Source organism: Protopterus annectens, chromosome 11.part0 (genome assembly GCF_019279795.1).
Source record: "Protopterus annectens isolate FY-2018-M chromosome 11.part0, PAN1.0, whole genome shotgun sequence".
NCBI lineage: Eukaryota > Metazoa > Chordata > Ceratodontiformes > Protopteridae > Protopterus > Protopterus annectens.
In genome coordinates this window covers 1,193,477,457-1,193,499,675 of record NC_056745.1, presented here as the reverse complement: position 1 = coordinate 1,193,499,675, position 22,219 = coordinate 1,193,477,457, and the positions used below count along the sequence as shown (strand labels likewise).

Below are 22,219 nucleotides of genomic sequence, written 5' to 3'. Positions count from 1 at the left end.
CTGCTCCATTTGTCAGGTGTTTTTTCTCAACACATTGCACAACCATCTGCATACGCCTAACCTCTATTTATTTAGAGAATCAAAGGTTAAAACAAATAGCTTTAGGGATGGAGGGTTCCTCCAACGTACCTACTGAAGTGCCAAAAATTAAAGCTTAGACTATACAGCCTACCACTACAGCTGTGTCTCCTGAGTCCAACCCTCAGCCTTTAGCCGACGTCAGCCTGGTAGAAGAATCTGGCTCTGCCACCTCAGATATAGTGGGTATCTCCATGGAAGCTGCACAATTCCATGCAGAGGGCATGTCCATAAAGGCTTTTCTGACATCTGTTTGTGATGTCATGGGGAACCAGTGCTTTCAGTAGGTCCATCTGATCCCTCCAGTTCCTTACAGTCTCCAGACTTCACGCCTTCCTAATTTCAGATGCTCGCCAGGCTCTAAAAAAGAAGTATAAATGGAGCATCTCTACTACTGAAAGCATGCCTGACTGGCAGGCTTTCAGCCGAAGTCTGTTTAATGCCTTCATGGCCTTATGTCCTACCTCTGCAGGGGCTGCTAACATTCCACCTCCAATTCTGAGTCCAAGGCCTCAAACTAAAGACCCAGCCACGAGGGAAGAGGAAGATTTTTCTGATTCTTCATCTGAAGAATCACTTTCATACACTTCTCAGCTTTCTTCTTCATTGGGGTATGGTTCCCCCAGAAGGAGAATCTATTGATCCTGACTCCCCAGTTGAGGATTTGACTTTTGGGGAAACTATTTCCAAGGTGAAAGACCATTTTTAGTGAGAATCCTCTGAAATGACTGAGGTCCAAAAAGGTATTATGATCTCATTCAGATGGATTCCCCAATCCGTCTGCTGTTCCTTCAATTCTGCCTGCCTTCCTGGATGCCTTCTCCTCAGCGTCCTTAAATCCTGACTCTCAACCACCTGCTCCACACAGACCTTATAGACTTTATAAAGTATCTGGGTCTGCCAAATATCTCCTTAAGTGTCCACCTGCAGACCCTGCCACCATCTCCATTTCCACAGATAAGGCATCTAAACTTTTACCCACCACCAGTATCCTTCCTGCTGACAAAGACAACAAAACCATGGAGCATCTGGGTATGAAAATTTACACCTCTGCTGCTCTGTACTTCAGGGATACTAACTACCAGACACATATGGCTAAGTATGCATTATCCCTCCTGGGGAAAGCCTGCAAGGAATTGGCTGATTTGGCACCAGATTGTGCTACCGAACCTTCACTGTCTTCCCTTCTGATTCTCACCTCCCAAGTTACCAGGCACTCAGTAAAGTGCAGCTATGATGCTGCTGAAGCCTCAGCAAGGTCAGCAGCATCAGCAGCTGCCTTAAGAAGATATTCCTGGCTACGCCTCCAGCCCCTTCCAGATGATTTTAGGGCAAAGCTGATTGATGCCACCCAGACAACACAGCTTTCTTTGGTGCAAAAGTGAGTGATTTGTTTGTCACTTCAGCAAAAGGGGAAAGAAATGCAAGATTTGAAACACCTGCTAGGCTCCCCTATTCCAGAATTTCAAAAGTACTACCCACCTTAAAACACAGTTCATTAGAAATCCTTCTCACCCTGCTGCTCCCTCAAGGTCTGGAAAACCTACCAGACAGCAACTCTCTCCAGTTAGAGCTACACCATCCTCTAGCCAGAGGCCACCCTTTCAGGACAGGGCAGATAGCATCTGACTACTGTCAACTTACAACCCCCTCCTTCTCCCTCTCTCCCTGTGTCGGTATGCCTCTCTCACTGCCTCCCTGTGTGGACATCCATCACTGTAGACAAATGGGTCCTTTTCATCCTTCAAAATGGGTATTTCATGACCTGGCTTATGCCCCCAAAGCAGAAGGACATCCCACAACCTTCAAAACAACAGCTACACCTCCTGCAGCCAGTGCTACAAACACTGCTTGCTCAATGCGCCATTGAACCAGTGCCTCTCCCTGCAAAAGGAAGAGGTTTCTACTCCAGGATTTTCCTAGTTCCAAGAAAAGATGGTCCTTTGAGACCAATTCTGAATCTCTCATGTAGCAATCTATTCCTAAAGGTTCCAACCTTCAACATGTTGACCCTACCAACCCTTTTTCTCCTTCTGATCACCCAGAGGTTTATGGCCACCTTAGATATAATAGATACCTATCTTCACATCCCCATAAAGCCCACTTTCAGAAAATACCTGAGGTTCTTGGTGGGCCCTTCTCACTTCAATTCTCTGCCTAGCCCTTTGAGCTTTCCACTGCACCCAGAGTTTTCACCAAATGTTTGGCTCCAGTGATTGCCTTCTGCAAGACAAAAGGAATCCAGATGTTCCCTTATCTGGATGACCTGATACAGGCAGACAACAAGGAGAACCTTCCTGCAACATATACTCCTTGTTCTTTCCCTCCTACAGGCTCTGGGATTCCAGATAAATTACCCCAAATCCCACCTAGAACCTACTCAAGAATTGCCTTCTTGGGGTGCAGAATTCGGACAGACATCATGAAAGCCTACCTTCCCCTCCAAAAGGTGGAAAACTTGACAGAACACCTACTTCTTGTCTTTCAGTCAACAAAATTGACAGCAAGGCAGTACATCAGGCTCCTGGGCTACATGGCAGCCACTATCCCCATGTTACCATTAGCAAGACTTCATATGAATAGAGAAAGTTGCAATGATACCTTCAGTCTCTGGACCCAACACTCCCACCCCTTGGAGTACAGGGCTCCCCTCCTACCATGCCTCAAACTAGAAATCTAGTGGTAGTTGACACAAGTGACCCTCATTCCAGGTCTTCCCCTCCAACCACCCCTACCCACACAGATCATGCACACAGATGCCTCAGACTTGGGCTGGGGAGCAACTCTGGGCCATCAAAAAGTGCAAGGTCTGTGGCCAGAGCCGCGCAAACAAGAACACATCAATGTTCGAGAGATGAGGGCAATTCTCCCGGCCCTATGAACCTTCCAACCATATCTATAGCAAGGTCTACAAAAGATTTTCACAGACAATACCACAGTTCTGTGGTATCTCAACAAACAGGGATGGGGCCAAGTCTTACTTGCTGTGCAGACTAGCTCTACCAATATGGGTCTTGGCCACCTCACAGGGAGTGACACTGCAGGCTATCTACATTACCTCTCTACAGAGCTCCCTGGCAGACTCTCAGCAGAACCATCACAAACAACCACGAGTGGATGCTTCACAGGGATGTCTTCCTGGATCTGCTCCACTGGTGTGGTACAACTCAAATAGACCTGTTTGCCTCCTCCATCAGCAGGCAACTTCCTGGATTCTGCACCAGGATATCACATCCTCAGGCAGTGGGAAGATACCTTCTCAGTCTCTTGTAAGGGGAAGTTTCTTTATGCATCCACCCCCTTCCCACTCGTCCAGAAAGTCTTGCTGAAAGTCCAGCAGGACAGATCTTGTTGGTGACTTCCTACTGGCCAAGACAGCATTGTTACCCCCTACTCCTACACCTCTCCAAGGGCAATCACCACAAGTTACCTCTCAGAGTGGTCCTCCTCATACAGCACAAGGGATCCCAAATACACCCACAGTGGCAGTTACTGCACCTCACCCTGTGGTTGATAGGATTTTGATCCCCTTCAGAGACCTTTACAATGAGGATGTGCTCACTCTCCTGCAGGAGGCTAGGAAACCGAATACAAGAAAATCGTAACCTTTCGCAGTGGAAGAGATTTTCTATATGGTGTCACAAAGACATTTGGACCCGCTTGCAAGCGAGACTCCTCTAGTTCTGTCTTAGCTGTGTGCGCTACTGCCTACTTCGATTTCCAAAGCCATCACCTTTTACTACAAATACTTTGGGAAATCCCTGCAAGGTACTGTTAAAGCACACTCCACCAGGGCTGTGGCTTCCTCAGGAGCCATCTTCAGGGCCATTCTTGAGGCAGCAACTTGGTCATCAGTGCACAACTTCACCAAACATTATAAGTTAGACCATTTTTCCTCAGCAAGGGTGGGTTTTGCCAGGGCTATCCTTCACAGATTCCTGGAGGCCACCTCTAGACCACCTCCCCCTCCTTCACAGTGAGCTTTGGCACTCACCCATATGTTGAATACTGCAACATGGGAATAGAAGGACATAGAAAATTTGTGTAAAATCTTACCATAACTATAGATATCTTTCTCTTCCATGCTGCAGTATTCCTTCTCACCCTTCTTCCCCTCCTTTTAAGCTGCATTTCCCTATGATGTTCTTCATATTTCACTGTTGCAGTCATTACATTTGGGTAATCTGCTGGCAGGTTGCCCTCAGTCGGCCTGATTAACAAAGTCTTAGGTCCTGCGTCGGTTGCTGTCCCTTCTTCCATGACGTCAGGGGTATAAAACATGCATCAACGCCATTACCTCAGTCTTTCTTGCTGTGCGGTGCCCAAAGCAGAAGCAGTTCGCAACTGCTGGTCGGCTGACTCCTGAAATTTTCGTTTTCGAGTTTCAGAACCGAAGTCTTCAACTTAAAGCTAAGTACCCCGTTGGGGAAACTTTTTCTTGCTCCTTACCGAAGTTAGTAAAAGTTAATAATTGCATTACTTGTGGAAAGCAAATACCTCACAAAGATTTTCATTTGTACTATACTCCTTGCCTAGGCCCTGACCACGACATACCTTGCTGTCGGTTTTGTGCTTTATTTAATCAGCGCACTGTCCATCGTCTGTACATTTTTGCCTCTAAATATTTCGGATTTCGGTTTAATTATCCAGAAATGTCATTGGTTAGCCATCCGTCTACCGGGATTCTGAAAAAACGCAAAGATAAAGACAGAGACAGGCCGCCGAGGTCCAAAACTGCCGACGACGCTTCTCCTAAGCCAGTCGTCAGTTCGCCGGTACTCAGTGAAGCGCTTTCGGTGCCCCTGATACCCGCTACTTCTGATTCGCAGGCCTCTACTGAGACCCATTCGGAGTCCGGTATGCAGTGAGAGGCTTCACCTATGGAACCCACGAATGTCTCTACCTTGGATGGGTCCAGAGCTGCTGTGCAGGTACCGGCTTCTGAGGGTGTATTCAGGCCTACAGACTTACATATTAAATCGACTCCACCTTCATTACTAAGGCCTAAATCTCGATGTTTGTCTAAAAAAACAACGCCCAGGCCACATGTTCATGCCCCTATGCATAAAAAACAAATTATCAAAATGGCTGAAGATCTAATTACTCTAATCAGGGGTAGTCAACCCCCCCCCCCCCCAAGAGGCCTAGGGCTGAGCTTGATTATGAATCTTCTGACCAGGTTTCTGATTCTTCTAATGACCTGGATTTGTCCAAACCTACTTATGAGGATTCTGATGCAGAGGATTCCATTCCCTCTGCTTCCCCTCCTGAGGATTTTTCTTTTGGGGAAACTTTGCATGCCTTAAGGAGGGAGCATTTCCACTGGGAAAGTCAGGAATTTTCTGATTCAAAAAAGAGGCTTAGGGATTTCCTTCTTCTACCTTAGCATAGGCCCTTGGCTATACCTTCTGTACTAGACATTGTTGATGTGTTTTCGGAATCCAGTATGGCCCCTGATTCCCTGCCTCCGGCTCCTAGTAAACCTGACAGATACTACAGGGTTCCTGACTCCCACAAGTTCCTTTTCAAAAATCCTGTTGCAGATCCAGAAACCATTTCTCAGGGGCCCAAGGGCATTAAGGCTTCTACTGCAAAAAATCATACCCCTTCTGATAGAGACTCCAGGGCGCTGTATAGATGGAGTAAGAAGGTTTATACTTCTGCAACCTTAGCAATCAGGGCTTTAAACTGCCAATTTCCAATGTTAAAATATCAACAGCATATTATTGGACTGCTTAAACAAAAAATAATGTTTCCTGACTGTGTGGAAAATAAAGATTTACAGGATTTATTGCATTCCGCTGAACAAGTTGGAAAACATACTTTGCAATGTGGTTTTGATTCTTTAGAGACCTCCTGCAGGGCTGCTGTTACTGGGTCTGTGCTTAGAAGGCATGCTTGGCTTAAAGAGCAATTTTTGCTTGATCATGTTAAAGGGAAATTGTTGGATGCTCCTTTAAATCAAGACCGTCTGTTTGGCAGTAAGGCTGAAGAAGTTCTAAAAAAGATGGAAGATAAAGCTAAATCTATGCAACCTCCAAGATTTAGTAGGCACTGGCCTACTAAGAATTGGCCTTTTCCAGCTCCTTCCAGATCCTCTCAAGCCAAACACAGACACTCCAAAAGCACCATGTTTCAGTCCCAGGGGACTCTCAGAACTAAGCAATGGGGGGCCTCCACTTCCAAATCTGGAAATAACAAGACACCCCCCCCCATGGTAAACAGTCTCAATTACTTCCTTTTAAAATTACCAAGCACTTATCTTTTAGACGCCCCTTTAGGGGGAAAGATTGCTCTTCATGCAAAGAACTGGGAACTCATAACCCAGGAAAAATGGGTTTTAAATATAGTGTCCCAGGGACACAGATTTCATTTCCACACGTTGCCAACACCAAACGGGTGGCCTGACCTGCCCCCAAATCAGTGGGCAGAGGCTCAAAAACAAGTACTTTCCCTCTTAAACATGGGGGCTATTCAGCCAGTACCAGAAGAGGAAAAGGGACAAGGTTTCTATTCCAGGCTTTTTCTGGTACCCAGAAAAGACAAATCATGACGTCCCATTCTGGACCTGTCTACTCTAAACACCTTTCTGGACATTCCAAAATTCAAGATGCTGACTCTTCACCAGTTACTTCCTATGCTAGGCAAAGATGCCTGGTTGACAACTTTAGATTTAAAAGAAGCATACTTGCACATCCCAATCAGGAAATCTTGCAGAAGATGCCTACGCTTCAAGGCAGGCTACTTGCGTTATCAGTTCTTCACTGCCCTTTGGCTTGTCTACTGCACCCAGGGTATTCACAAAGTGCCTTGCTCCAGTTATTGCATTTTGCAGGCAAAGAAATATTCAAATATATTCATACCTGGACAATTGCCTAATTCAGGAAGAAAACCAGGGCATACTTCTAAATCATCTGGCATATATAAAAAGGGTTCTAACTTGTCTGGGGTACACCATAAATGAAAAGAAATCACAACTCGTACCCTCTTAGCAGATTACATTCCTGGGTGCAAGCTTGAATACAACTGCCCAGATGGCTTTCCTTACACCAGAGAAGCAAATTCATTTGGTAACTTACTTCAAACAAGTGGCCACAAAAACCCTGCTATCTGCAAGACAAATACTGCAAGCCTTTAGGTTCATGGCCTCCTGCATTCTTCTAATTCCATATGCAAGACTGCATATGAGAAACTACAGTGGTCCGTAAAAAGTCTATGGAGTCAATATTGTCACAGCCTGGAAACAATGATTCCTATCATACCTTGCCTATGCCTAGAATTCCTATGGTGGGCAGAGGCCTGCCACCAAAACAAGGGACTGCCATTCACACTACTCCCTGCTGCCCAAACCCTAACTACAGATGCATCAGACTATGCATGGGGGGCTCACCTGGCAGGGAAGTGCATTCAGGGCAAATGGAACCCAAATCAAATGCACCTACATATCAATCAAAAAGAAATGTTAGCTGTACAGAATGCTCTGACAGCCTTCAAGGACCACATTCTTCCAGGACAACTAATGGTAAAGACGGACAACACCATGGTTATGTGGTACATAAACAAGCAGGGGGGTACACATTCTTATCCCCTCTGCAGACTAGCCATGCCATTGTGGAACATAGCCTTGAGCTACCAAGTGCACCTACAAGCTCAAGTCCTGCCAGGAAAATTTAATACACTGGCAGACGGACTAAGCAGAAATCTCATGGACCCACATGAATGGAAACTGGAACCACGGATTTTCAACATGTTGACAAGCAAATGGGGGAGCCCAGACATAGATCTATTTGCCTCCCCTCAGAACTACCAATTGGACAAGTTTTGGACAAGGACTCCCCACAAAGAAGCCTGGAAAGTGGATGCTGTGTCCTTCAGCTGGAAAAGCCCATCAATCTACGTCTTTCCCCCTCTGCCTCTGCTCTCCAAAGTTCTGCTAAAAGTCAAACAGGACAAATCAAGAATGATTTTGATTGCTCCAGACTGGCCATGCCAACACTGGTACCCACTCCTGCACAGTGTGTCACAAATATCTCCATGGCACCTGCCTCAGATCCCTACCTTGCTGTCTCAGCAGGAGAACCAAATTCTGCACCCTCAGCTTCCAACATTTAATCTTGCAGTCTGGCTAATCACTTAAATTCACCTTTATCATCCCTCAGCAAACCTGTGATGGATGTCATCTTGGAGGCGAGAAGGCCTAGTACTAGAAAATCTTATGCTGATAAATGGAAAAGATTCTGTGCCTGGAACCAAACCAATCTTTAGGGATGAGCACAGCAGCACCCAATTTACGTCAGAATTTGCAATACTTAACTGAGATGCTTCACAAGGGCCTGTCTTTTTCCTCTATTAAAATCCACACTTCAACTATTTCAGCTCACTATAACACAGAACCACCCCTCTTTTCTCATCCCCTAAGCAGTATCTCAGAGGGGCAAAGACCACCCAGGAAAGTTCCTACCCCTGCCTGGGACCTTAACTTTGTTTTGGAGAAGCTCACTCTACCTCCTTTTGAGCCAGCTGCTACTGCAGACTTAAAATTTCTTTCTTGGAAAACAGCCTTCCTTTTAGCAATCACTTCAGCTAGAAAGATATCGGAATTACAGGCCCTTATGGCAGTGGAGCCTTTTATCATCTTTCATGCGGACAGGGTATCTCTGAGGAGCAATCCATCCTTCATGCCCAAGGTGGTTTCCAGTGTGGCTGTTAATCAGTCCGTTCAATTGCCAACCTTTTTTCCCAATCCACAGAACAAAGGGGAACAGATTCTGCATTCCTTGGATGTGCAAAGAATTTACGAACATATTTATGATATTCGGAAAAAGAAAGAAACGAACGCTTTTGTCAAACATCTTATTAATTGCCCTAAAATGACATTAAAATTTTTTAAAAATTTTTAGTAATCGAGCAGGTTCCCCTTAATCCTAGAGGGGGAGATTGGGAAACTTCTATAGAATTTAAAGAATTAAACTGGCAATTAAGACTAAATGCATCGAAACCTCCAGGACTTAATGAAGCCATTAGCATCACTAGCCTCCTTAAATTAAGAAGGGCAAAATTATAACAATAATGAATCTACAAGATTTTAAATGAATATTCATTTGATTTTTAATAGAAGATTAATATGAATAATTTATTTAATACAATTCTTAGTTAAAATAATAGGTTGAATTGTTTTAAGAATACATCTTTTATTTATTTACTTCTTAGATGATTTTTTACCTAATTTTAATGTAACAGTGTATGTTTGTTATGGGGGCTAAAGTTTTCCAATGAGTTAGATGCATTTTAAGGTAAAGATTATTGTCCCATTTGATTAAGTAAATATATTAAACTCTCACTATTCATTGTACTTATTATTCTTTTATGTATTGAAATATTCCTAATTTATTTTAACTAAAATTACAATTAATAGAACAACACTTTTATATTAGATAATATCCAAGAACATCTATAACATTAAAATTTATTAAGGTGATTTTTTATACACTGATTTATTATTTAAATTTACAAATATTTGATATTTATTAATTACAGTTAATTTAATATAATATAATATAATAATATTTATTTATTTATTTTGAACATTTATTATATTTAATTAACATTTTAGAATCAAGTGTAATAATATTAATTTTATAAGTATGTCAATTCTTAATATAAAGGTTGTGTACTGCCAAAACAACTCCGCAGTCCTGAAAAAGCATTATATTAATCGGAATTAAATAATATATTTCCCGGTGAGAAAATTAAAAATTAAAAATAGTTTAGTTATAATTCTTCACGCAAGATTCAACCCAGTTTCATTAAAATTTAAAGAATAAAATTCAAAGAATAGTACATAATGGATTAGCATGTTAATATTTTTAAACATTTTATATTTCCTTTATGGTTTTAATTGGTAGGAATAAGCGTTTAGATAGTATTACAATCGCGTGGACAGGTCAATGCACATAGCAACCGTAAAAATGTTTGTATTCAGTGTTTTTTTGACACATTACTTGGTACATTCCGAAGTTATACAAAAGACTAAAAAGTAAGAAGGAAAGTTCCTTGATTTGAATATATCCAGGATGTGCTTTTGGTTTAAATACGGTTACTATGAGTACCATGTCAGCGAAGTTGTTTAAAAAAAAAATTTTTAAACATATAGATAAGCTCAGATAAATATTCACAGTAACCGTAAGGTTTGTATTCAGTTTTTTTATATAGTTACACACACTGTATGAGCTATTTGTACATGATAACAAGAATAGAAAAAACAATGGAAGAAATCCAACATTACGAATGTATTCCGGATATGTGTTTGATTAAAACGTATTGGTATCAAACACAATGAATGCGATACTGCTTTAAACAGAAAAAAAGTCTTTATTTTTAATTGACTTAACCTGTTGTTATAATTATTTTAATTGATTAATTGGTTTACAAATCCTGTATATAAGCACATAAAGTGCTTTTGGTGGTTTATCTTGACAAAGCCCGTCATAGTAACGGGTGAAAGCGCTTGATTTATTTTGTTGTCTCTTTGGATTTTTGTACTACTGATTCACCAACTGTTCGTGCATCTTTTAATTGCTGGTAAAACAATAAAGGAACGTCTGATTCAAACTGAGAGGTATTTGTTCCAGTTCAGAGAAAAGTTTATTGGGCTTTGGTGCTTCTGCAAACATTTTTGTTGCTTATTTGGGACCTAGTTCGTGTTTTTAGTGTTTTATGTGCATAGACAACTTAGATTCTATTTGGACAGGACTCAATCTCGAAGAAAGTCTGACCAATTGCTGGTAGCATTTGCTGCAAGGGCAGAGGGGAAGGCTATTTCAAAACAAACCATTTCTAAATGGATAGGCCATTGCATTCATTTCTGCTATAAGCACCATGGAAAACCTATCCCCCAGGGGATCAGATCTCACTCCACCAGGGCTGCATCTACTTCTGCAGCCTTTTTCAGAGGTGTTCCTACCAGGGATATTCTAGAAGCTGCTACCTGGAGTTCTGTACATACTTTCACCAAACATTATCATTTACCAATTTTCTCTAAATCCAGAGCTGGTTTTGCCACTGCTGTCTTGCAGGGCCTTATAGCTGGCCCTAATGCTGTATAAACTCCTCCTCCCAACCATAGCTTTGGGAATCTACCCAAATGTAATGACTGCAACAGTGAAACACGAAAAACATAGTACAGTTGTGTACACTTACCATAAATGTAGATGTGAGAGAGTATTCACGGTTGCAGTCCTGTTTACCCTCCCTCCAGCTCCCTAATTTTCTCTAGCTATACCTCTACTTTCTTTTACTATGCTTAAAAGCCTTTTTAGTGCATTTGCTTTTGGTTGGAGGCATAGTTTTGTGTTTTTTAATTTTGTTTACTCCCCATTAGGGGGGCACCTAACATCTGGGCCACGAAAAACTGATGTAATGGTGCTGGATGCATGTTTTATACCCCTGATGACCTGACTTCATGGAAGAAGGGACAGCAACTGACGCAGGACCCAAGACTTTGTTAATCAGGCCGACTGAGGGCAACCTGCCAGCAGATTACCCAAATGTAATGACTGCAACAGTGAATACACTCGAACATCTACATTTATGGTAAGTGTACACAACTTTACTTTCTTCGTGTTTCACTGTTGCAGTCCTAACATATGGGTTATCCGGCTTCTGTTAGCCCTCAGTTGGCCCGAATACCAGAGCCCTCGGTATATGACATTGACTGTTAGGGACGTCATGCTCAAGGCCCAAACAAGTTATACAATAGGAATGAAAATCACGGTGCAGAATCTGTTTTTCACAGGCAAGACAGTTATTAACTTTATCTGACATTCGTTAAAGCAAGAAAAGAGGGTCCCCGACGGGGTACTTATCTGAGGGAGTCTTCAACTTGGTAGTCGGAATGCAGAAAGAAGATAAACGGCTAACCGGCACTAGTGCAAATTGCATCTGCTTCGGGCTCCGTGGCGAGAAAGACTAAGGAAATGGCGTCGGCCACCTCCCTTTAAACCTGACGTTCTGACATCAGTTTACAGCAGACGGCAGTCAATGTCATATACCGAGGACTCTGGTATTCGGGCCAACTGAGGGCTAACAGGAGCCGGATAACCCATATGTTAGGACTGCAACAGTGAATACACTCGAACATCTACATTTATGGTGAGTGTACACAACTGTACTTTCTGTGTGGCACAGGACGAGCATTGCCCTTACTAGGAGTGGTTCCGACTGGGGCTTACAGTTCTGAGAGATGGTGCATGCAGATGTCACTTTTATGGACCACGTTCCTTGAGCCACATCAGACGTCCCATGCACCATACAGTGACTGAAAACTTTTGTATACTGGCCAGACGTTCGCGAAGCAAGAGGAGTAAACACATATGTTGAATACTGCAACATGGAAGAGAAGGACATCTATGGTTATGATAAGATTCTGCACACCTTTTCTTTCCCCAACAAAAGAGATGGGAGTATTTTCATGTGCTGAACATTGTTCTCTCACACTGAATGAAATACAAGTTTAGTTTTCAGGTATTTTATTTACCCAAGCTATTATTTGTAAAGGAGCAACATCATACATGAGGAGCTATTAGATGACAGAAGAAAAGTACTGCTACTGCTGCTTTGGAGCTGATATTTGTAAACAACAGCTCTTATGATACAGCTTGAGTCACTACTTTTTCATCTAATACTGAGGGCATGATTATGCAAAGCACATGCAAGGTGCAGTAACAGGAATTTCAAAAACACACTGTTGCAACTCTTATAAACACAGACTATAGCTTCAGAACTTATTCCAGCCAGAGTACTTCGCTGTTTAACTTTTTTCTCTGCATTATTTATAGTTTGAGAGACATTAGGCTGGTTTTGAGGCAAGGTTGGAAAATGATTTTGTGAAAAAGCTTTCTGGACTTTGTAGACATTCCAGTTAATGTTTATAGTTAGCACACGTTGTTAATTACCTAATATTGCTTAGAGTGTAAAGAGTTAAACAGTAAGTTATAGTAAAATGTGAGCCTACTTAGCATGTGTGCACACTTGCAGTATAGACCGACCTTACACATAGATGGACTGGAGGAAGCACTAGCAGACCATGCTTTGAATTTTTAGTTATCTTTTTCTTTTCCACAGACTCTTATTAAAAATGTACATGCTGTTAAATTGGAATGTCTAATTCCACCACCTAGTAGTCGATTACTTCTTTCCCAGATCATGTCAACAAGGCATGCAAAACATTATTCCCAGGAAGCTTTAATTTCAGTGATATATTGTTAAGAACTCATTCAAGTCCTTGTAGTATTCTCGGAAGGCTCTGCATTATAACTTGTAGATCTTCTTAGTAGTGGGTAAGTCATGTCACAACCAGGTATTGCTATTGGTTGTTTATTCTGCATTTTTAAAGTCAGAAAAGTGTTTTCAGCTGCCTTATGGATTTTACATTTTCCCCCTAGAGTGTTTTGGTTGATAAAACAATGTAAAGTCCTTGACTTTTTGGTATAACCATTGCTATAGCTGGATTACTTGAAGAGGATTAGATCTATAATTCTTAGTTTGTAATATGGATTTCATTAAGGATTAGCATCAGACCACAACATCTGGCTTATTTAGGATTTTGTTCTGTGTTTAGAAATACAGATCGCAAACTGTCCATTTTAGCTTATAAGTGAAATTATACTCGAGCCCTGTCTCGTAAGCTTCACGTTTTCCTTGTCTGACATTTGTTCACGTTATGACATCATACTACCACAAACCTGTTTCAGAAGATTATAGCACTGCAAGTGCAGGAACAACATGGTTACAGTAAAAGCAAAGCATATTGCCTCTAGTGCTGCTGGTATACCGGGATAAACCCTGACTACAGCTCAGGAGTTTCACAGGTTTGGTGAGGAAGCTGTGAAGTGACAAGGATGCACACAACCATAATCCCTTAGAGGAGGGAAAGTGGCATTGCAGTCGGTTTCCTGGAAGGTTGGTCTTAAGGTTTACCAAGCTGTCATCTGGTGGTATTTCACATTAATCAGTGCATAAGTGTGTGCATGCTCAAAGGGGAATGCTTTGTGAGTTACCCAAGGTGATGTGGGTAGCCAGTACCCTTATCCATGGGTGGAATTAGGAATATGCTTAAAAATTAAAAAAAAAAAAAAAAGGGAATATGATCTTATTGTTGTCATCCTAGCAGATTTGGGGGCTCCCCACCACTAGGCAACAAATTGGCTCAAGTCAGATAAGTGGAGGCTGGATAGTTGACTGGTGGGTGGGGTGGAGCCAGTTACAAAAAAATGTAAATTTCCTCATTCTGTGGAATAAAATGTTTGTAGTTAGACAGGTTTTTTTTTTCCAAATGTTCAGTTCCCATTACAGAAAAATGCATTCATAACAGCACTGTGACAAGTCTATAACAACTCTTTTCACTGATGCTTTTGTACTGCTATATTTACAAGGATTCATGTCCATAAATAACAGCTGGAGTATTGAATATCAGGATGTCACATTCAGAATTGCAAAATTCCTTGCAGTAATAAAATGGCAACTGTTCATCACTGAAAACAGAGTATATGAAGTAGTGGAATATTGTCATAATGTAGTTAATGCATCATCAAATTGCAAAGTATAAAGTGTATTTTAGCAGCGGGGCTTTTTCCCCCTCCACTCACCCACATATGCCTTTTACCAGCATACATATCTGTTTATTGACTACCTACATGATTTCAATGCAGGGAAATTTAAGACACTTTTCTTCACAATACTTTGTTTGAAACTGCCAGAACTGGACACTTTACAATTCCATCGTGTGGAGTTGATATCTGGACATTGTTTCCTTGCATTCAAGTATGGTATGTGCTGTTTATTTACATTACTGTGTTTAGGGGTATATATTTCTAGGTTTGTGTTTCCATTACCTTCCATTCACCTGAAATGAAGCATATTTGCATGTAATGTTTTTTGTAAAGGAGCTTTTCTCCCCGGGCCACTGCTGAAAACAGGCTTCTGGCCCAGTGGGGACATCCCCGGTTAACAAATGGAAAGTAAATAAAATAAATAAAATGCTGCCGTAACCCTAGAAACAAATAAACTCTTTATAAGTGAATAATGCCAAAGAAAACTGGATGCTTGGCTGCAACTTGTTTTTTCATCGAAATGTTATGGGTATATAATGAAAATGAAAAATAAATAATCCATTTTAACATCTTATAAATTGTGAGTCTTCAGCACCATAAACGAAGCAAGGTGCAAAATTTAATATGCCTTCATTGAATTAGCCAGCTCCCTACATAACTGCAAGAAACATTATTTGTACAATGAACAGTACATCTTACACTGGTTTTCGGAAATCTCAGTTCATATTAAACATATTTTACCATGTTCCAAAACAACAAAAATCAGATGAAACATTATGAACCATTTATATTCCCACCACACTGATATCCCCCAGTAACATCTTCCAGCTCAAGAGTAGTCAAGAAATCCAGTAATGTCATTTGCAATCAGTATGAGCTGTACAGTATGGAACTAGGGGAAAACGCAGTATTTGACTAATGTGGACAGAACTAAACACTGCCTGATGCTAGTGCTCATTGATAAGTCAGTGTTCACAGTGGTCAGAATAAGAGCCCATAATGACAGTGCTTTTTACTGGAAGCTTTCACTGTAAATGTCCTAGCAAACCTTAGCCCTGGATCCAAAAATGTAGTCTTAATTCTCATTTATTTCAGCTAATTTTTAAATAAACAGTACTCACAAGATAGCCTGCACCTATAGCATAGAGGTATAAATCCACAGCCCATGCGACTCAAGTTTAACTAGTAGCTCAGGTACTTGACAGAGCAGGCAGAAAGGATGGGTATGCTCACTCTAGGAGAGAAGGACATTGGTTCCAACACAGCTTGTACAGCATCTGTGATGACAAACCCTTAGCTGCAGAGCAAAGACCCATCACAATGCAAGAAACAGGTGCTAGGTAAAGATAAGTGCAGCCTTGTCACATGTGGGGAAGCACACATGCACAAACTAGGGTGCATGGGCTGCCCTTGTGGAACTATACATGCTCATGTGACCACCTGAGCACCAGGGGCAGGGTTAGGCAATAAAATGTAAAAAGCTGTCAGTGCCAGGATGCCAGTGAGAGCACAAAGTACCTGATGACTGCCTCCAGTTGGACAGTGTGTGGCTAATTGAAGGGGAGGCTTGATGGTTGGCAGGCATGCGAACAAAAATGACACATACACAAAATATTCTCAGCTATTTCCTTAAAAGTGGTCTGTAGCCTAGTGGGACTATTTCAGCCAACAAACAAACAAGTGAATAAATAAATCCTACTTTCTTATGTTAAACACAAGTTGGGATACATTTATATGTGGTTTGTGTCTTATTGTTTTCTAATAACTGTGTTTTTTCATGCCACATCATAAAGTTTGTATGTATATATATATATATATATATATATATATATATATATATGTATGTATATGTGTGTGTATACACACACACACACACACACACACACACACACATTTATTTTGTTTTTGGAATAGTAAAGTAATTCTTGTTTTTAGAACTGTGTTGAAAAAAAAAACCCAAATGTATGTCAGTAAATACCTTTTAAATACATCACAGAAAGCATCATTATTTAAAGCTTGTAAAATAGAAGCTTGCTTATCTTGTCTCAAAACAGATTACTCCCTTCTGTCAGACTTGACAGTAAAATTAAAAAAAAAAATGTATATTTAGATGTAGTGATATATAAACAAGCAAAATTGTTTGTATCACTATTGTAGAATAAAAATGGTGTATCCTTTTCATAGCATAGTCATGTGCCTGTGGTATAGAGCCACAGAACGTTCCTGGGTGATCCATTGTTTCTTAGTAGTGTACCCCTCCAAACAATCACACTCCTGTACTGTTGCTGATTGCATTCCACACCACAGGGTCATGTATAAAACTAATCACCGAAGTTGCCTATAATTAGTCAGACATTGTTTCATTTTCCAGTCCGTGTCCTAACAAGATGCATTACGGTTGCTCAGAGCTTTACATACAGCAAGCTCAACTAGATAGTTTTTTTTCATTTTTGTAAATACCTGGAAATCATTACAGGTATGGAAATGATGCTTCTAAAACTTTACTCGTATGGAAGCATAAGGGGAAACTATGGACATTTCATAAAGGCACAATAGCTTTGCTGTATTGCTTTGGTATTTTAGTCCATTCTAGCCACTGCAGCAACAACAGAATTTCCCATGTCATATCGATTGCCAGAGATTATATGTGCCTTGACATAGCCAGAAGAATAAAAATGGTAGGTTGTGACCTTAATGTTGTATGTTATATTAAAGTCTGGTTGTCCAAATAGGAAAAGTATACTATAAAAAGTGTACCATAATTAAAAAAAAAAAAAATGAAAATGTACACTATTATAGTTCCAAAAATGATCATACAAACTGGCTTCATGTTAATATGCAGGTCAAAATAAGGTTGTCGCATGAGTGCTTTATTTCTTAATAGATTAAGTTACTTATACATGTATGAATACAGCCACATCCAGTGCCTATTCTGGTTAACCTAGGAAGTGCATCTCTCTGTCTGTAAATGCTTGGTTGTTCATACTGACTTCCACTATTAGCTCCCGTCTCCAAACAAAATCTGGCCACATTTTTATTTTTTGTATAATGAGAAGGTTTGGGTATATAACTTAATGTCTTTCTCTCCTCTGGGCTTTATTGCATTTTTGTGATTGTCAGTGCAAGTTTTAGATAAACTTACTCAAAACATGCATGTACTTTCTTTTCTGTTAATGCAGATTCCCATTTGGGAAGGCAGTATCATTTTTATGAGGGAAGTGACACATTGACTAGACTGATTTGTAATGCGAGTTTTTGTTTGCATATTATTGTAATGGAGGTCAGTTGTGAGTGTATTGTGTAAAAACATGCAGGAGTTTTGCTTCTGAATATAAAAAAGAATGTGGTGAGGTTCACAAAGTGATGTAACCCTCAAGTACTGTCAGATCAAGTTATTTAACAGTGCACAATTAACATTTTTTTAGCTTTCTTGTATCGCATTTCAGCTACAGTCTAAAGTATTTATCAGTAGACCACTGTAATACCATTCTTTTCCATTTAGCAAAATAATACATTGTCAGTAATTGTAATTAATGGATGTACAAATGTTGCTACTGAATGATGTTTTGTAGATGTTACACCTAAATAGTATTATAAAAATTTCTAAAAGATTCTTTGGTATACATCATTGATTCTCTATTAAAATTTTAGGAAGAGTAGTAATTTAAGGCTATTTATTTTTTTTTTATAAAAAGACATATGTACATTAGTGTTTAGATTGCTGAAATGTGTACATAAAAGGAAATATGCAAAGAATGATGCTCTGTGTCTTTATACCATCATGCATCATATACACATGTCTAAGATGAACATGTTGACTTTGCTAGTCCTAATTCCTGTGCTTTATCTGTTTACAGTGAAATCTGAAATGTAACACTGGTATTCTCTACCTTAAATGGCTGCATATATTTACAGCTGAATGGGTTTCAGTGTATTGTATCACAGTTTGCCAGGCACACTAATGACTTACAGCCTGAGGTACTAGGCATCGTTGCTTCATATCACTGTTTTCATACATTACTTTTTTATTTCTTTTGGGCTCAATCCATGAGTTGTGTATCACAACGTTATTTGGCATAGGGTCTGCCTCCACAATGGAAACAACTCTTTTCTTCATTTTGCTCTTTAGGACTTTTTGAAATTTCTGTCTTGTGAAAGCATAGAGTAATGGGTGAAAAATAGTCGTACCATATGCCATAACTAGAAAGCACAATCTTAACTTTACTAAAAGGTCACTTGGACCCAAGCATAAAATGGTAGTATTCAGAACAGAAATGGGTGTCCAGCATGTGATAAATGTTGAAATAATAAGCAGAGACATTCTGAAAACTCTTTTTTGTCTCTCTCGTTTTTCACGATGCCGTTTTACTGCTCGTCGTAAAGCAATTATTACTGAAACTGAAGTTCTTACTCCAAGAACGACATGACGCCCTCCACTGCTGTGTGACATATCAGTAGTTTCCTGCTGTGTTGCCAAAGAGAGAGTCTTTTTTTTCCTAGCTTTTTTCTTTTGTCCACTTGTGAATCTTGTGCCTATTCTAATGTTTAGTGCCTGCAAAATTTTGGTGTAAGTAATCAACATTACTATGACTGTGAAGAAAAAGATTGGGATTTGCACAAGAAGATGGAAGTACATTCCAAGTTCAGTGTAGTATTCATTGACGCTAACACACAGTAATGTCTTATTTTCCCATATATTCTCAGTTTGTAGGCTGAAAAAACTTACTTCCATGAAAGGAATCATGAAAGCAAAGAAAGATACAATCCAGACTGATGTCATCAGTATGATCGCTCTCCCCATTGTCAGAATTCGATTAGCTGGTTTTACAGAAATATCATAACGGTCTAGTGTGATAGCAAGAATGTTGACTGCTGTAGCTACACTAGCAAATGACACACATGCTTCATGAAAGCAGCAGATCAGGGCACTGTTGCTCTCCAGTGAAAGTAGGAGGATGACTATCGTCAAAGGAATGCATCCTACACAGATAATCACGTCAAGTACATGAAGATTCATGGTGACAATGTTACTAACCGAACTGATTAAGTTTGACTTCATGCAGTAAAGCACCAGTACAGTCAGGTTGCTGCTAAGACCCAGCACAATTTCCAGTGTTAGAAATCCTGTGAGAGAAGCCTGAAAACTTAGAGGGTATGGTAGTGTTCTGTACATAGTTGTGTTGAAGTGAACGATTTCATCTCGCACTGTAATGTTGTATTCTGGCTGCATGGTGACTTTCAGAATGAGAAGGAAACACATTCTCTTGCATATGGTCATGTACGTACCCTGGAAAAGAAACATGGGTTAAGAATTTCATATGGTATTCAGCACAAACTAATAAGCTAGTGTAAGTTACACAGAAAAAAAAGTGCTATTCTGTTTTATACTGCACAGTATAATTCTTTCTCTACTTAATGAAAAAGATGACTTTTAGAGTTTTTTTTTTTTTGTTCCTCTTAATTAATATCCATTTGGTTATTAATGAGACTGGGCTTTTTGGCCTAAAAAGGTATGGGGCTGTAAGGTAGGATGATATGCTTTTTGGCATACATTCAGAGGAGCGTTAATATTGAAGAGGGAAAGCAAATTCCTTCATTAGCTTATTGTTCATGAGGCAGGTAATTTTATAATGTTACCAATGTTCAGCTGCATTTTATGTCATCCTTTTCCTTAGCTGACATATCTGTCAACAGCAAAATTGCCAAAAAAAAAAAATCTATATTTATATATATGTGTGTATATATATATATATATATATATATATATATATATATATATATCTATATATACATATGTGTGGGGGTGTGTGTGTATGTATATATATATATATATATATATATATACCCGTGGTGTAGAGGTTTACAAGCCACTCCCCCTTTTATTAATTTAATCAATTCACAGAGGTCACATGCTAGTAAAATGTGAGTAGTGTGGCTGGGTATTTTGCTAACATTGGAATGAAGTAAGAAATACTCAGCTTTGTTACTTAAACATATTTTATCAGTACCAAAGCTTAAATTTATCATTTGAAGTTTTATAAATGATATAGATGTCTTTGACAGTGATTTGTTTTTGTAGCTTTTAGCTTGATCCAGATATATTAATTATAACTTTACAAAAAAGTACTAAATATCACCCAAAAAATGTGCAATGTACGGAAAGAAAACATACTTAGAGCTGGTTAGAGGAATCTAAATGTTTTGGCATGTGTTGAATATTAAACCTGTTGTACAGAGAAACAAAACATAAGAAAATTTGTAAAGATACTTCATGAAGATTTCTTTCATTCATTCATTCATTTATTTTGGTATACTTCAGTATGCTTAAATATACATTTGATGTCCTTCCATTTCACTGTTGCAGTATTCATAACATTAGGGATCCCCTGCTTAGGGTGGCTGGACGCCCGGCCAGTATACCAGAGCCTTAGGTTGCTTTAAGGTAAACTGTATGTAATATGTATGCTCTTCGCGTAGATCAGGGCATAAAGGTGAAGTCCAGATGTACCATCCGCAGAACTTCTTTGCTGCCAGTCTGAACATCCTCTCTTGATCATCTGTCTGAATGCCTGCGTTCCATTGCTGGTTTCACCAAGCTGTTGCAGCTAAGTGCCCCATTGGGGTTCCTTTTTTTACTTATCTTTTTGTTGCTTGTGGGGTTTCATGTCATCCAAGAAGGTTAAATGCCACTGTGGGAGACAGATTCCCTATAAAGACTGCTAGGAACAGTGTTTGTTTTGCCTTGGCGCCTGGGACAACCATATGTCCTGTTCCATCTGCCAGGCTTTTGTACCCAAGACTTTGCAGAGTAGACTATCTTCTTTGGTGCTGTATCTTGAGAATCAGTGACTTCAACTTCTCACAAAAGATACGATGGAGGGACCTTCCTGCCCTGAGGGACAGCCGTTAGGTGAGAAAGCCAAGAAGTTTAGGCTGGAATCTTCCACTGTTCAGCCTCCACCGTATGTTTCTCCTGAGGTGAATGAATGCCTGGAGGTTCGCCTGACCATGGTGTCTGATTCCTCTGCCACAACAGATTGTAGGCTGGTGGGGATTCGGCTTTAAGCACATCCAAGGAAGCTTTGCAGAAATCTGTTTCGGACATTCAGGGGAAACCATAGTTGATAATTTCCAAGGGGCTTAGGGGTGCTGCTCAGATTTTAGTCAGAGAAGATGTCTCTACTGCTATTATTGAATGCCGTTTTGGGTGAGGGCCTTCCAAGTTTTATAAAGCAGACGTCCATTAAAGAAAATACAGAAAACTAAACACGTTTCTCCTGCCCCTAAAGATCCACAGAGTGAGTGGCAGGACTTCACTTAGGATTTAGTTAGTGCTTTGATAGCACTTGAAATGTCCTCAGGGTGTTTTGGTTCCAGTTCTCCCCTGTTCCTCTACTCCCCTTAAAAGACCAAGGAAACTGGATTCATCTGAGAAGGAGTTGGATTTTGATGAGGAATCCAATGCTTACAGTTCTCAAATTCCTTCTCCTTTGGACTATGGCTCAAAGGAAGAGGAATCTACCAGTCTTGAT

At 40.1% G+C, this 22,219-nt stretch overlaps 2 protein-coding genes across 2 annotated transcripts in view; one reads left to right on the top strand and one right to left on the bottom strand.

Moving 5' to 3' along the window:
• COG5 (component of oligomeric golgi complex 5) overlaps nt 1-22,219 on the top strand; it is a 3,265,454-nt gene that overhangs the window by 197,937 nt on the left and 3,045,298 nt on the right. The gene's annotated exons all lie outside the window — the stretch shown is intronic.
• GPR22 (G protein-coupled receptor 22) overlaps nt 17,537-22,219 on the bottom strand; it is a 37,968-nt gene continuing 33,285 nt past the window's right edge. The window contains exon 3 of the mRNA XM_044088541.1: nt 17,537-19,974. Within this exon, the coding sequence (XP_043944476.1) occupies nt 18,646-19,965 (1,320 nt within the window). The 5' untranslated portion in view covers nt 19,966-19,974 and the 3' untranslated portion in view covers nt 17,537-18,645. The remainder of the gene's footprint in view (nt 19,975-22,219) is intronic.